Genomic DNA, 15382 nt, shown 5'->3' with positions numbered 1-15382 from the left:
GATTGCTCATTTACCATATACACAGAAAAGGCTAGAAGTGGTGCTGTGACTCAAGTGGTAGTCCAAGGCAGTGCTGTGACTCAAGTGAGAAAGTCCAAGGGCAGTGCTCAGGCCCTGAGTTCAAGCCCTAGGACAAGGAAGAAAAGAAAAGAGGAAAGGGAAGGGAAGGGAAGGAGGGAAGGAGGGAGGGAAGGAAGGAAGGAAGGAAGGAAGGGGAGGAGAAGGGGAGAAAGGGGGAGAGAGAGAGAGAGAGAGAGAGAGAGAGAGAGAGAGAGAGAGAGAGAGAGAGAGAGAGAGAGAGAGAGAGAGAAAGACTCGTTCCTTCAACTCTTTCACAGTCTTTAGTTTTACTTCAGTTTGTTACCAAAGAATCCACTGTTGAGATGGTTGAACTGGTAAAGCCATTTACCAGACCATTATATGTATGGTCTGAATTTTGAAATACACTAAACACAAAGGGAAAGTCAAATTGTTTCTTTCCTTTCTCACAACACATAAGAAAACAAGAACAATCTCTACTTTGCAAAGTTTCTTTAAAAGATTTCTGAAAAATGTCCAGTGCCGGTGGCTCATACTTATCATCCTAGCTACTTGGGAAGCTAAGAATGGGAGCCAGCCTAGAGAGAAAAGTCCAGTGAAAGGAAGCTGAATGCAGTGAGAGGCCTCAAGCAGGCAGATGTTGGCTCATATCCAGGAAGGAGTAGACTTTAATCTCCAAAATAACTAGTGAAAATTGGGGGCTGCTGGCGTGGATGTGAGACAGTGCCTGAGTTCCAGCTGAGTACCACCAAAAATACAAATTTAAAATGAATAGATTTCTTTTTTTTTTTTTTTAAAGGATTTTTTTTTTTTTTTGCCAGTCCTGGGCGTAAGCTCAGGGCCTGAGCACTGTCCTTGGATTTTTTTCTCTCAAGGATAGAACTCTACCACTTGAGCCTCAGCACCACTTCTGGCTTTTTCTAAGTATGTGGTACCAAGGAATCGAACCCGGGTCTTTGTGCATGCTAGGCAAGCACTCTACCACTAGGCCAAACTCCTGGCCCGAATAGATTTATTTCTATGCCCCAAGGGATTTTTGTCACATTCTTTCTTCATCTCACATTAAATCTTCTTACAATGCAAAGCATAAATAAAACATAATTCCTTTCAAAAGCCCAGAATTTAATAAGAATAAATAATCATTTGAAATATTTTTTTCATTTTCTTTTTCTGCTAAACATTGTGCACACACATGAATTTTACTGGAGATAAAACCCAGGGTCACTTGCAGGCTCTATCACTGAGCTATATCCCCCCAACCCTGGCATATTTTCTTTGTAATGGTTCTTCTTCCAGGTTTTTATTTTGTTTAATAATACCATGTCAAGCTGATCACAAAAAACCTGTACTATCTTAAAAATTCCTCATGAAGTCCAGCATACGTTGTTTAGGCTCTTCAAGTCTTTAATCAGAAAATTTAATCAATTTCTAACAGTTCAAACCCTCCCTTACTTTGATATTTTATCTTTTTAAGTATTTACGTTGTATCAGCAACACTTCTTCTCTATCATTAATAAACTTGATAAATATCATTCTCTTGTAAGTCTTTCTCTATTTTCCTACCACATTTCTTTCAGTTATAAGTCATGGCTAGAGGCTTCGGCCTCACCTCTTTTGGAAGAGTCAACATCCAAATTAGCTTGCCCTGGCTCTTTCCTAAATCAATCACAGCAATATGGACTTGAACATTTAAAATCCTCAAGGATTTCACAATCTAAATACATAAATGATAGAAAAATGAAGGTTCTCATACCAAGACATAACTACAAATAAAGTTAAATCAAACCAGGAATAAATGTCAACCAAATATTGGCAAATATATCAAAAGGTTATTTTTCTTTATTAGTAGTCAAAAAAAAGAGAGAAAAACAAATAATGAACTGGGAGGATCATGGCTCAGTGATAGAGCATGGTTTAGTATATATAAGGGTTCCATTCAATGCTTTACCAACCCCAAAACTCTGACTGTGTCCTTTTCTGTGTAAAGGTGCTATAATCTATTTTAATCCACAAGGTTTTCTCCCCCTAGTGAGGAGCCAAGTAATGGGATATTTGGTCTCATTTCTTAGAAAGCATCCACCTTTCCATCCTTTCTTGGGATACTACACAAATTTTTTAAAAAAGATTTTTGCTAGGGCCGGGAGTTTGGCCTAGTGGTTGAGTGTTTGCCTAGCATGCATGAAAGCCTGGGTTTGATTCCTAGGTACCACATATATAGTGGTGCTGAGGCTCCAGTAGTAGAGCTCTAGCCTTGAGAAAGTCCAAAGACAAGGCTCAGGCCCTGAGCTCAAGCCCAGGACTGGCAAAAAAAAAAAAAAAGAAAAAAGAAAAAAGAAAAAAGATTTTTGCTGCCAACATAAGAAACATCAAGCGATTATAACAAAACAACAGCAATTAAAAGGAAAAAAAATCGGGGCCGGGAGTTTAGCCTAGTAGTAGAGTGCTTGCCTAGCATGTACAAAGACCCGGGTTCAACTCCTCGGTACCACATACATAGAAAAAAGCTGGAAGTGGTGCTGAGGCTCAAGTGGTAGAGCTCTAGCCTTGAGAAAGTCCAAGGACAGTGCTCAAGCCCAGGACTGGCAAAAAAAAAAGAAAGAAAAAGAAAGAAAAAAAATCAAATTTTAATATAATCATCTACAGCCTGTTTTCACACTTTGGGGGATGATAACAAAAGTATTCTCAGAATCATTTGTCTGGCAACTTTATAATGTTTTTGCTTGTTTAATTTCAGTATAGAGATGGAACCCAGGGCTATATACATGCTAGGCAAGAGATAAGACCACTGAACTATATAGCCCTAGTCCTCTCCTCTTTGTTTCTTGAGCACAAACAGTAAAAGAAATGAAAATAAAGACCATCACTCCTGTTGAGATATTTCAACCACAAAAAGAAACTCAAGTATCCAGATGCAATTGCAACCATTACTGACCTACTTATTTTGATAAAAACTCCTGCTTATCAAACTATAGACTAGGAAATAATTTTACATAGTAGTGGTACACATTGGACACTATGCTGAAAATATGTCACCCACAACTTGCAGGTGGGAACAGGAGGGAAAAACTGAGAAAGCAAGGGAAGGAGTAACACTGACCAAAATGATATGTACTCATTACCTGACATTTACAACAGCAAAAACTAAAAATTATAATTTTACAAGGACCTGGGGTTAAGGTTGTAGCTCAGAAGGAAAGAGTCTCTATTTAACATAGGCAAGTTTGTTTAGCATATGCAAATCCTTCTAGATAAAGCAAGCTGAAAGCCAGGGAAGGAGAGTATCTAAAGAGAGGCTCTATTCCTACAGGGCTGACACACCACACACTTGCTAGATGTTTTCATGAGCGAAGGCCTTAAATGGGGTGGGGGGAGACTGCCTATTTACAAATTATGAAGCACACTTATCTTCTGAGATGTATCTTTTAAAAAATCATCACTGGTACTGGCCACAGTAAAATAATTTTACAATTCACTAAATGAATTCTTAGCTAATAAAAAGTAGCTATGGGGACATAACTTGCTAGCTTTAGGGCTAAATTGCATCAACTTTTTCAAGTAGCTGGTCAAAAAAAATCTGTTTTACTAATATACTAGGAAGTTTGATAAGTACTTACCATATAACAGCCCATAAGGAAAGCAGCATTTGCTTGTTTTCTCTGATCAGAGCCGGTGAAATGAATAATTTTCTTCCTTATCATTGTAATGGACTGCATAAAAATAAAGTTGTTAGTATATTTTATTTTTAACTTAATTTCCTATGCTCTTACTTTGTGATAAATTGGTGGTAAATTTCAAATCCCACAGCACATCAACTTTCATATTATCTAGACCTCTGAGAAAATTAGCATGTGACCACACACACACACACACACACACACACACACACACACCATGCCATGCACATTCCTATAAAAGATATTCTGAATCATAATGAACTAAAAGAGGAGAGAAGAAAGGTAATACGTAGGCATATGCTTAAAGATAGGTACTTCTGGGGCATTTCAAAGATAGGCCTGTAGAACACTTAGCTACAACCAAGTACTCAACTCTAAGAATGCCCTGTCATTCAATAGTGAGATTTTTGAAAGGAGGTAAAGCTATACTCATAATATGATCCATAACTCGTGGGAAACTAAATAAATGTCTTAACATCTAAACCCAAGAACAAAGAAAGCATTAGATATCCTATGGAAAAAGATAAAAAGAGGGCAGAAGAAGTGATGGGAGAAGCTGCTCTATTTCCCATTTTTAAAGAAATTTAGGGGCTGGAAGAGTGCTTGCCTAGCATTCACAAAGACCTGGTTAGAGTCCTCAGTACCACATAAACAGAAGCCAGAAGTAGTGCTATGGCTCAAGTAAGTGGTAGAGTACTAGCCTTGAGGAAGTCCAAGGACAGTGCTTAGGCTCTGAGATCAAGCCCCAGAACTGGGGGAAAAAAAAGAAATATATTCTAGAAACCATTAAATTTAAAAGGTGTACAGAACAAAACAAAACAAAAAAGCCATGTTAAAGCAGGGCAAGATAGCTCACACCTATAATCCCAGCACCAGGGAGGCAGATGCAGGAAGGTGTCTGGTGTAGGGGGTTACAAAATGAGACCTTGTCTTCAAAACAACAAAACAAAACCTGTTGTTTATAATCAAGACAGTAGGTGACTGGGGTAGGGGTGGGCTGTAACTGAAGAAAGCTCTTCCGTGAACTCTTCTTGATCTGCTGATAAGAGATCCCATAGGGATCAATTTCTAAAACTTGATGCATGCTCTGGACATGCTTATTTTGTTGTTGTTTTCTGATTCTTGTTCTGGTTCCAGGGCTCGAACCCTGAGCTTTTATACTCAATGCTAGTTCTCTACCATGGGAGTCAGGGCTCCACTTCCAGCTTCTTAGTGGCTAACTGAAAATAAGTCTCATGGACTTTCTTGCCCAGGTTGGCATTAAACCATGATCCACAAATCTCAGCCTCTTGAGTAGCTAGGATTACAAGTGTGAGCCACTAGCATTGGCTTTGGACATTATTTCTGTATTATACTCCATTAAAGGCACTAGTACAGAACTTGCCTAGCATGACTAAGGCCCTGAGCTCTATCCTCAGCACCAGGAGAAAAAAAAAATCTAGGGGCCAGGAGTTTGGCCTACTGGTAAGAGTGCTCGCCTAGCATGCACGAAGACACAGGTTCGATTCCTCAATACCACATACATAGAAAAAGCCAGAAGTGGTGCTGTAGCTCAAGTGGTAGAATGCTAATTTTGAGGAAAGCCTAAGGACAGTGCTCAGGCCCTGAGTTCAAGCCCTAGGACTGGCAAAAAAAAAAATCAAAAGTAAGCTAAAAATAAAAAATAAAATTAATGGAACACATAATCAATTAGAACTTCTCCAACTAATGTCGAGAAGCAATAAATTCAAGAAAGGATGGGAAATTGGGATAGGCCAGCCAAAAACAAGTTTGTGCTGCTTGGCTTCTGTCTGACCATGTTTCAGTGTTCCATGATGAATATGAACATATGCTCCTTTAGTGCTTTATGCAGAGGAACAGATCCAAGTTGATCAAAACAAAAACAAAGCCCAATCAGCCATCTAGTAGCATAAGCGGAAGATATTCTCCATGTAACTTTCATTTTGTTTCTTATCACAGTTAACTGAATGGGTGACAATGTTCTAGTTGGGTTGTGTTGAGTGTTCAACATACTATAATTGTTCCACTAAATTATTTAGGTGCTGGGGTTTGAACAACTTTTGGTTGATGCAAAGATCAAAAGTCCAAAGCAAAGTAGGCATAAAAGCAGACAACACACATACAATATGGGACTCTCTCAAAATTAAAGCACAGAAATAAAATTGGGAGGATTATTTTTCACTTCCTAACTCTGTGGAAAACAAAAGATCTGCTACTGGTGAATGGAAAAAGGGGAGGGAGAGACTCAAATACACACGCCTGTAAGTGTTTACATTCCTATTTAAGACAGTTCCAAAAAAGAAATAGTCTCAACTCTGTATAAATTTACAGTTAATATGGTTTGACACGCCATGGTGGGGGAGTGGATCTTCCTTACTGGTTAACTTTTATTTCTTTTGGTTACTTGTCTAGTAGATAACTCATTGAATAACAGAAGCTGGGTGTAACAGTGCATACCTGGTAAGCCCAACACCTTTTAGGATCTGACCCAGTCTCAAACAAAACAAAAATCAAAGGGGGGAGGGAACTGTAGGAAATATATATACTGTGACTTTAAACAACAAAAATCAAATCCAAAACACTACTTAAAATGAAACTTTCACTCTTCTTTTAAAACATCCCCCAAACTTATTAGTTCAAACTTTTCATTCATTTCTTTTCTTTTCGAGAAACAGCCTTAAAGTCTGTAGTCCAGGCTGGCCTCAAATTTCTCGTCTCAGCACCCTGAGTGCTGGGATTAAAGACATCACCATGGCTGGCCTGAAATGGCATATGGTTTTGTTTGCAGTGTTAAGGACAGAATACAGGCCCTTAAGCATGTTAGGCAAATGCTCTACCACTGTGCTACATCCCCAGCCTAAGAAACTATGTTTTGTTTTGTGTTGCTAGTATTAGGGCTTGAATTTAAGGCCAATATACACTTGCTTTACTTTTTCATTTAAGGGTGGTACTCTACCACTTACGTGAGCCACAGCTCTACTCCCTTTTACTTCTGGTTTTGCTTTGTTTTGTTTCTGCTGGCTAATCAGAGATCAGAATTTCAGATTTGTCTGGGATTTGCCTGCCAGGCTGGCTTCTGACCACAAACCTTAGATCTTAACCTCCTGAGTAGTTAAGATTGCAGGCATGAACCACTGGCACCCATTTGTTAAGCCCTGACACCCAGCTGTACTTTTTTTATGTTAAGGGAAAAAATACTTCTTTTTTTTCATTTTTCAAAAAGTATTTTTAAGGAAGACATCTCTTTTATTCCCATCACCATTACTGAAGTCAAATCTCTTAAGTAAAAAGGTTTTACCTTGAGCTTCTTATTTAACTTGCAACAGTATCTGTAAACCATTGCCAGATTGAGTGGTCCGAAATCTGCGTAGAAACTTGAAAAATAAAAACATGTATGTATGTTCTAGGTGCTCTCAATGGAAAACTCATTTGTGGATCTATACAATCAAATTATAAGAATAAAGAATACACCACACTAAATTGATACAAACCACACCATTGAAAAGTACTACTTTAATAAGAGAAAAATACATTCTGATAAACAATGCCTATTTAAATAGCTAATAATTGAGTTGGGGAACAGCTTGCCTCCGTACTAAGTTCAACTTAATACCAGGAGGCTGTGAGACCCAGCACCAATACACACACAAACAGGAAGTCTATGACTCAAACCTAACACTAATTTCCATAATGATATAAGTATTTTCCATACCTTAACTGATTTCATTGAAGCACTGCAATACAAATGACTGAAATATCAAATGTAAATGCTTAAATGTCTCTTTTTTTTCCATACTCTACAGGTCTGTTTTTCTTTATTTTGGTGCCAGCACTGGTATTTGGACTCAGGATCCAAGGGGCTTCCTTCTAGCTTTTTCACTCAAGGCTGGCACTCTACCACTTAAGTCATGCCTCTACTGCAGGCTTTTTGTCGGTTAATTGGACTTTTCTGTTATGACTGGCTTTGAACTGCCATTCTCAGACCTATGCTTCCTAAGTAGGTAGTGTTACAGATGTGAGCCACCAACACATGGCCTCTAAAGATCTGTCTTATACCAAGAGTTTTAAATCATAAAACAACAGCAACAACACCAAAAAAAATCCCACACATCCTCTAGCAGCCATCCAAATGCTAAAGTCAAGATTTATATTTTTCCAAGGCTACTTTTCAAATATACCATTAGATTCCTCAAAAGAAAAAGCTACAATCTGTTAAAAAGCAGTACTTACTTCTCATATTCAAGTTCATTATCTATGCTGAAATAATGTTCGCTTGCTGCACTCTTTGGTCTGTTGTAGAGAATGGCAAAACAAAGGCGATCTGCAATGGAAAAATTGTGATGTTCCTTCCTTCGGGTTATTAACAAGCTTCCTACCTCACAGCAAAAATCTTGTCAGGTAAACTCAAGTTTTGGTTATTTTTCCATGCAAATTTCAGATGTTAGGGGTAGCAGTAAGAAATTTCAAAATATTTCAACTCTTTGAGTAGATAATTTTTTAAATTTATTTTTGTGCCAGCTTAAACTCAGGGCTAGGGTGCTGTCCCTGAGCTTCCCCCACCTTCCTTCAAGGTTAGTGCCTATCATGGGAGACACGGCTCCACTTCCCACTTTTTGGATAGTTCATTGGCCATAAGAGTCTCATGGGCTTTCCTGCCTGCCTGAGCTGGCTTTGAACTGCAATCCTCAGACCTCAGTCTCCTGAGTAGCTAGGAGTACAGATATGAGCCACTGGTGCCCAGCATAAGCAAAATTTTTAAGGGGGAAATTGCCTTTAATGTTCATGTAGTACTGATTTAGTTTCTTAGGGAACCTCTTATCAAACTAAATTTAGTTTCCCAGGACTGAGAAATGTCAGCAACCAGCTGCAGACATTCCATAGCCACCCATCTCATGTCAAACTGACCTTTGTTAACAGAGCATCCTAAAAAGTCAGCTTAGCAAAAAAAGAAACTTTCCAGTAAGAATTCTGAAAAGAATGCTTTTCAAAATTGCTTAAAACTACAGAACATAACAAACCATCTGTATATCCAACTGTTCTCAGGGCATCTCTTTTTTTAAATACTTAAAACTACTACTTTGCTTTACACAATTAAAACCCATTACCTTACAGAAGAAACAATGAGAGGCTTCCCCATTAAGAATCTGGCAAGGATTTACACTGCATAAATACATTCAGTCTGCTGGGAGGTTTAGCAACAAAAGTTCCACCCTTTTTCCACTCTGCCCTCACTCCACCCCACTTTCGCCATCACCACCACTACTACAAGGTTGCCTAAAAATCTTCCATTAAAAAAAAAAAGCTCATTACAAAGCTGGGAGCAGTGGCTCAAGCCTGTAATCTTAGCTACTCAGGAGGCTGAGATCTGAGGATGGAGGTTCAAAGCCAGCCCAGGCAATACAAAGCAGAGAGACTCATCTCCAATCAACCACTAGAAAACAGAAAGTGGGGTTGTGGCTCAGGGACAGCGCCCAGGCCCAGAGTTCAAGCCCCATGACCCCCCCCCCAAAACACCTCATTACAGTATCAGTGTAGTAATAATCGTCAGGCTAGAATACGGATGCTCAAAAAAGTATGGCAAAGGATCACATTTAAAATACATACTACTTCCATTAGAGCTCATGGGAAGAAAAGTACATGGAGGTCAACTAGCATATCCTTTCGGCCCCCTCCTCCCCAGGTAAAACTTTTGTGTCTCGGTCTACAATTCAACACTTGCAACTGCTGCAGTTTATTTCCTAATCTCAACTAAAAATTCCCCCCAGCCACTAACACTCAGCCAGGTGACCAGGCTTATGACTCCCTTCCAACCACAGGCGACCTTTGATCCCCGTGAGCAGGGCCCAGAGGCTTTGCTTGAGCTGGTTCCAGCGGATGGAGGGGTGTGGACAGAGCAAAGGACAAACGGGTCAAAACGACAGGAATGCTGGCCTTCCCCACTCGGGCCGGGAGTCCGGGGAGACCACCCACACACCCACGAAACTGCAGCTGCCCCAAACCCTTGAGTTTCACGGCTCTTCTTCCCGGGTGCAGGACAGATGTCCACGCGAGTCACCCGTGCCACCGCCCCTGCCATCCAGCACTCACCTCTGATCACCTCTGTCACCAGAGGGTTCCCCCAGCCCTCCCGGCTCATGACTCCAAAGCATCTGGAAGGCGGGGAGAAGGGAAGGACCCACTGGGCAGAGTCGGCGGCAGCAGCAGGTCAGGGAGAGGAAGGAATGCCATGATCACACACACCCCTAACACCCCCAAAAGTTTAAAAAAAAAAAAGTTTAAAGTGCTGCACCGAGGCAGTGGTGCAGCAAGGCCCCTCGGTGAAAGAGCCAACCCCGGAAGTCCAAAACTTCTCCAAAACACTCCCCAGAAGCGTGGAGAGGGCGAAGAGCGGCGGCGCCCCCTCCAGGGGCCGGCGTCTGCGCGCCAGGGTCCTCTGCGCCTCTGCTCTCCGCGCCCTGCGGCCCGGCAAAGAGGGGCGTTTCTGTCTGCAAGTACACCAGGATTAAAAGGACTTCACGCGGCAGAAGGGCGAGGCGCCTGGGCAGCGGGCAGGGCTAGGGCTCCTCCCCCTCCACCGCCTCCACGTACCCACCCCGCCCAGGACGACCCGAGAAGCCTCGGCCGCCAGTGGGCGCTGCGGCCCAACCCGGGCCGCCAGTGTGCCGCCGCCCCCGCTGGGCGCGCGCGGAGAACAACGCTGGAGGAATGGGACCTCCACTGCACCTCGCAAGATTAAAGGTATGCTGGACATTCCGGATGTAAGTAGAAACGTATTGGAATAAAATGAAACTTCTGAACAAGCTTCGCGGCAACCATGTCAAGTATTTCCTAAACCTGCTCACATGTATCAAGCGAAAAAAGAATTACTGTACAGGCCAAGTGGGATCCCAATTTGGTACCGTGCTGGGAGGACCGGTACATTTCAATCCCTCCCATGTCTTTCACTTTTATTTTTTCCTGCAGAGAAACATCAGCTGGAGGTTTTGTGGATAATAACTTTTGTGGATAATAACAAGCTTGACAATGACCTTTCTTTAAAACACAAGCGATACAATAGCCAACCTTTCCCAAAATGACCAATATTTCCATTATTTTTGCCCCAAATAGAAACTCTTACTCTAGAATTCCAGATGGATCTAACTTTTAAAGTTAAAAGAGCCGGCGCCAATGGCACCGGTGGGCTGCTACTACTAGCTACACAGGAGGATGAGATCTAGAATCAAGGTTTGATGCCAACCCCTGGAAGGAAAGTCTGTCTGGAGACTGTTATCTCCAATTGACCATCCAAAGGCCAGAAATAGAACTGTGGTTCAGGTGGTTACAGCATTGTGAGCTCAGAAACAGCACTCAGATTCTGAGTTCAAGACCAGTGTGCACTCATGCACACACACACACACACACACACACACACACACACACACACACTGAAAGAAAGAAAATTCTTTGAGTCGCATCTGAGAAAGATTTAAAGCCATTTAAAGAGAATCAACTGCTAAACTGAAGCACACTTTTAAACTTTTCATGACACCGAACACAAACTGAGTCAAGAGATAAACTGACAAGATTATTTTAAGTTCAACACAAGAAGAGACCCAGCTTCTATTTTATGTTACTGCAAAAAATAATGGGAACACAATTTTAAACAATGAAGTACAATTTTTTTTCATACTGGCAAAAATCAGAGGAGCTTGATAGCCAATGTGGAAGATTGTGGGCCAGCAGACACACAGTTGCCTGTGGGTAAGAAGTGAAACTGGCCAACAGCTTGAAGGGGTACAGAAGGGCAATTTGTCAGATATTTTCAAGATTGAAGATTTTACAGAACACCAAAACTGCCCCCAGGACTGTCCATATCACCATTTCCAGCTGTGAATTTAAGGCACATGCACACTGGCATAGCTTGCAGAACAGTTCTCTAGGAGACAGGAAGCTGTTGGTAGTAGATGCCTTTAGAACAGGAAATTGCATGTCAGGAAGTAGGGAATGATAAGGAAGGTTTTATGTGTTTTTGTAGCCTTTGGATTTTGTGCCATAAATTACCTTATCAAAATGACAGAGTTTCACAAGCTAAATTTGCAGGCTAATAATGTTATGCCAAAGCTGAGTCTTCATCGGGATAAACAGAATGAAGCAACCTGGAAAATACACTTCACAGAAATATATTGTACACATGAGAACAGGATAGTATTTACTTTTCATTTCTAACCATCTCTCGAAATTCCACGTTGGTTGGCTGGCTGGTTGGTTGGTTGATGGGATTTTTATTTTATTTTGTTTTGTTTGTTTGTTTGCCCTAGTTAAAACTAGAAAAGCAGCAAGGTGGAAGTAAAAAAGGCCTTCCAGGTCCAATCAACTTCATTCCTAATAATATATAGACTTAAGACTGCAGGGAAAGAAATCAATAGTTTAACCTACTCACCTCTTCCTAATGTCAATACTTTCTCCTTCGAGAAATTCTGTTGTGTTGAAGGACAACTATTAGAAATCTGGAGCTAGCTAAAAGGACAACAGTTGTTTTAACCAACTAAGAAACAAGTGGAGTCAGGTAGGAATTCTAATCTAGTAGCTACTTATCACTGGTTTTACTTTCCAAAGTTTCAATGAACCATGACCTAAAAATATTACCAATAGTATAATGGGGATTAAGGTATTTGGAGACCATAAGACCATATTCAATTCATGTGTCTGTTAGTACAATGCACTGATAGAATTATTTTAATTTTAATAATGTTAATCTGCCAGTGTGTCTATAGGAAAGACATATTATGTGTGCATATGTATGAACACATAGATATACATAAATATTGTTCCGTCTTACCAAGGTTTCAGGCATCCACAAGGGGTGTTGGGACCTACCATCCCAGGCAGAAGGGACACTGTGTTACTTGTTCAGACAAGAAATGGTGATTGGATTTTCTACTCCTTTATGTCCTCCTTGAACTGAACTATTATAGTCCCCACAGGGCAACCAGGAAGAAGCACAGCTTTCCTGCAGTGTGGGGAAGTGTGTACCTTGTACATTCAGGCCAGGAAGGACAATTCACACACTAGGGAGAAAGAGCTGCTGAACACTGTACCTGACCACTGATTGTCCCTTTAAAACAAGACCAAGAGACATCAGGCTGTCAATGTGAACCATTCAGTTTGAGAGGAGCAACCAAGAGAGCAGGGGAGGTGCTCACAGTACTAATTTCAAAGGAGAAAAGCCTTACTTCCTTGGACAAAAGTACCTGAGGAGAGTTTAGTGCCAGGCATTGTATTCAGCTCAAGAAGCCTAGTCCTAAAATACAACTACAGAAAGTGTGGCTCAGTGAGCCCTGACATCAAACCTTGGCAAAGGTGTGTGCATGCGTATACACAGACAGACAGACAGACAGACAGACACACACACACACACACACTCACACACACTCACACACACAGAAATACACATTAGAAACACAATTACTAGGTCTGGATTTAAGCACAGGCTATCTGATTGAAACTTGAAAATTTTAAATCCCAGGTTCATAGATATGAACTAATATGAATCAAGAGTAATTACAATATGAGTTTAACACAGTACTAAAAGCTCTGGGGGCCAGGAGTTTGGCCTACTGGTAGAGTGCTTGCCTAGCATGCACAAAGACCTGGGTTCGATTCTTTGGTACCACATACATAGAAAAAGCCAGAATTGGTGGTGTGACTCAAGTTGTAGAGCTCTAGCCTTGAGAAAGCCCAAAGACAGTGCTCAGACCTTGAGCTCAAGCAGGGACTGGCAAAAAACAAATAAATAAATAAAAATAAAATAAAACCTGGGGCCTGGAGTTTGGCCTAGTGGTAGAGTGCTTGCCTAGCATGCACAAAGACCTGGGTTTGATTCCTTGGTATCCCACACACATAGCAAAAAGCTGGAAGTGGTGCTGAGGCTCAAGTGGTAGAGCTCTAGCCTTGAGAAAGTCCAAGGACAGTGCTCAAGCCCTGAGCTCAAGCCCAGGACTGGCAAAAAAATAAATAAATAAATAAATAATAAAAAAAAAACCAGAAAGGAAAATCATATAAACATCTGGGGAAACAAAAAGTATGCTATACTTCCTAGGAATAAGAAAGTGGGTATAGTGTATTAACAAGAAATAATTCATTGCAAAAATAAAGCAACTTAAAAGAAATATGGTTCATGCACTACCAAATAGTTTTCACATGTCATGATAAATTTTAAATCCTCAAAGGGATATCTAAGAGATATTAATGAATCCTTTTAATCATGGGAGATGAAAACCTGTCAGAAAGGCTTATTCTATAATCCAGGTACACAAAAAAGTTCAAACCTGGAGAATGGTAGTTTCAAGCCAGCCTGAACAGAGTCTCCAAGTCTCTAATTGGCCAGCAAAAAGCTGGGCTGAAGGCATGTCTCAAGTGGTAGAGAACTGACAGTAAACAAGAAAGGCAAGCAACCTCAACCCCCCAACACACACACACACACACACACACACACACACACACACACACACACACACACAAACACACACACATGGAATTAAAGGCATGCTCTAGTAGATAACAAGAAACTGCTTTCAAGACAACAAATTAACTTTACAAGAGTATGACATTCACTGTGGCTATCATATAAAAATTTTTGGTTATAAGAAAATCATAGTAGGAGCCAGGCATGGTGGCTCATGCCTATAATCCTGGCTACTCAGGAGGCTGAGATCTGAGGATCATGGTTCAAAGCCAGCCCAGGCACTAAAGTCCATGAGACTCTTATCTCCAATTAACCACCAGAAAACCGGAAGTGGTGCTGTAGCTCAAGGGGTAGAGTGGTAACCTTGAGCTGAAGAGCTTAGGGATAGCGCCCAAGCCCAGACTTCAAGTTCCACAACCAATCAAAAAAAAAAAAACAAGTACCCAGATATAGAAACCACTTGCACAAATCCCTTTCAACTTCATTTGAATTCATGAATGAGATTAACAACATAAGAGTTGGGAATGTTGCTCCATGATAGAGTGCTTACCTAGCAGGCATGAAGCCCTGGGTTCAATCCCTCAGTACCACATAAGCAGAAAACACCAGGAATGGCACTATGGCTCAAGTGGTAGAGTGCTAGCCTTGGGCAAAAGAAGCTCAGGGATAGTGCCCAGGCCTTTAATTCAAGCCCCAAGGCTGGCCAAAAAAAAAAAATGAGACGGTTTCTGAAAATTAAAAATGCCAAAAGGGCCAATTGTGGCTCATGTGACAGAATGCCTGGTTAGCAATCATGTGACCTTGAATTCAAATCCCATTAAAAAAAAAAAAAAAGATGGCTAATAGTATAATAAAACTCATCAGCCAAGAAATGTGAATATTCAAAAGACATTTTCTAAATAACTTGCAAATAAGGAAATATGATGGGAAAATATAATGCTAATCAAATTTAATGTCAATAAGTCAAATGTATAGATTATGGTTACACAGATGAAAATGATATTGCCTAAAAAATATGTATCTTTACCAAAACACTCAAAATAAATTAACTCTACATGGATTAAAAAGGTGAACATAAAAATAGTTGTGACTCCTCACAGTGTGGCCTTGATTCCTGGGTGTCAGGAGCACAGGTGAACACAGGAAAAATGCATCCTTCCAGTACAAACCACTGAAATGAAGCTACAAGATTCTGGGGAACTCTCCCTCTGGCCAGCAGCAACTA

The 15382-nt window shown here is 40.7% G+C and overlaps 1 protein-coding gene across 16 annotated transcripts in view; it reads right to left on the bottom strand.

The window, feature by feature from the left end:
* The window catches only part of Cdc14b (cell division cycle 14B), a 108865-nt gene that overhangs the window by 57730 nt on the left and 35753 nt on the right, over positions 1-15382 (bottom strand). For 13 of the 16 annotated variants that reach the window (XM_090329564.1, XM_090329552.1, XM_090329553.1 and 10 more), the window contains exons 2-4: positions 7944-8034; positions 7012-7087; positions 3654-3746 (exon numbers count right to left, since the gene is read on the bottom strand). In XM_090329564.1, the coding sequence (XP_090185690.1) occupies positions 3654-3746; positions 7012-7087; positions 7944-8034 (260 nt within the window). Of the gene's footprint in view, positions 1-3653; positions 3747-7011; positions 7088-7943; positions 8035-9800; positions 10022-15382 lie in introns of those variants that run through there. The other 3 variants (XM_090329555.1, XM_090329561.1, XM_090329567.1) reach the window with 3 other exon arrangements.

Source organism: Megascapheus bottae, chromosome 3 (assembly GCF_031878675.1).
Source record: "Megascapheus bottae isolate mThoBot1 chromosome 3, mThoBot2.hap1, whole genome shotgun sequence".
NCBI lineage: Eukaryota > Metazoa > Chordata > Mammalia > Rodentia > Geomyidae > Megascapheus > Megascapheus bottae.
The sequence above is the reverse complement of the archived record's forward strand: the minus strand, read 5'-3'. Positions and strand labels throughout refer to the sequence as shown.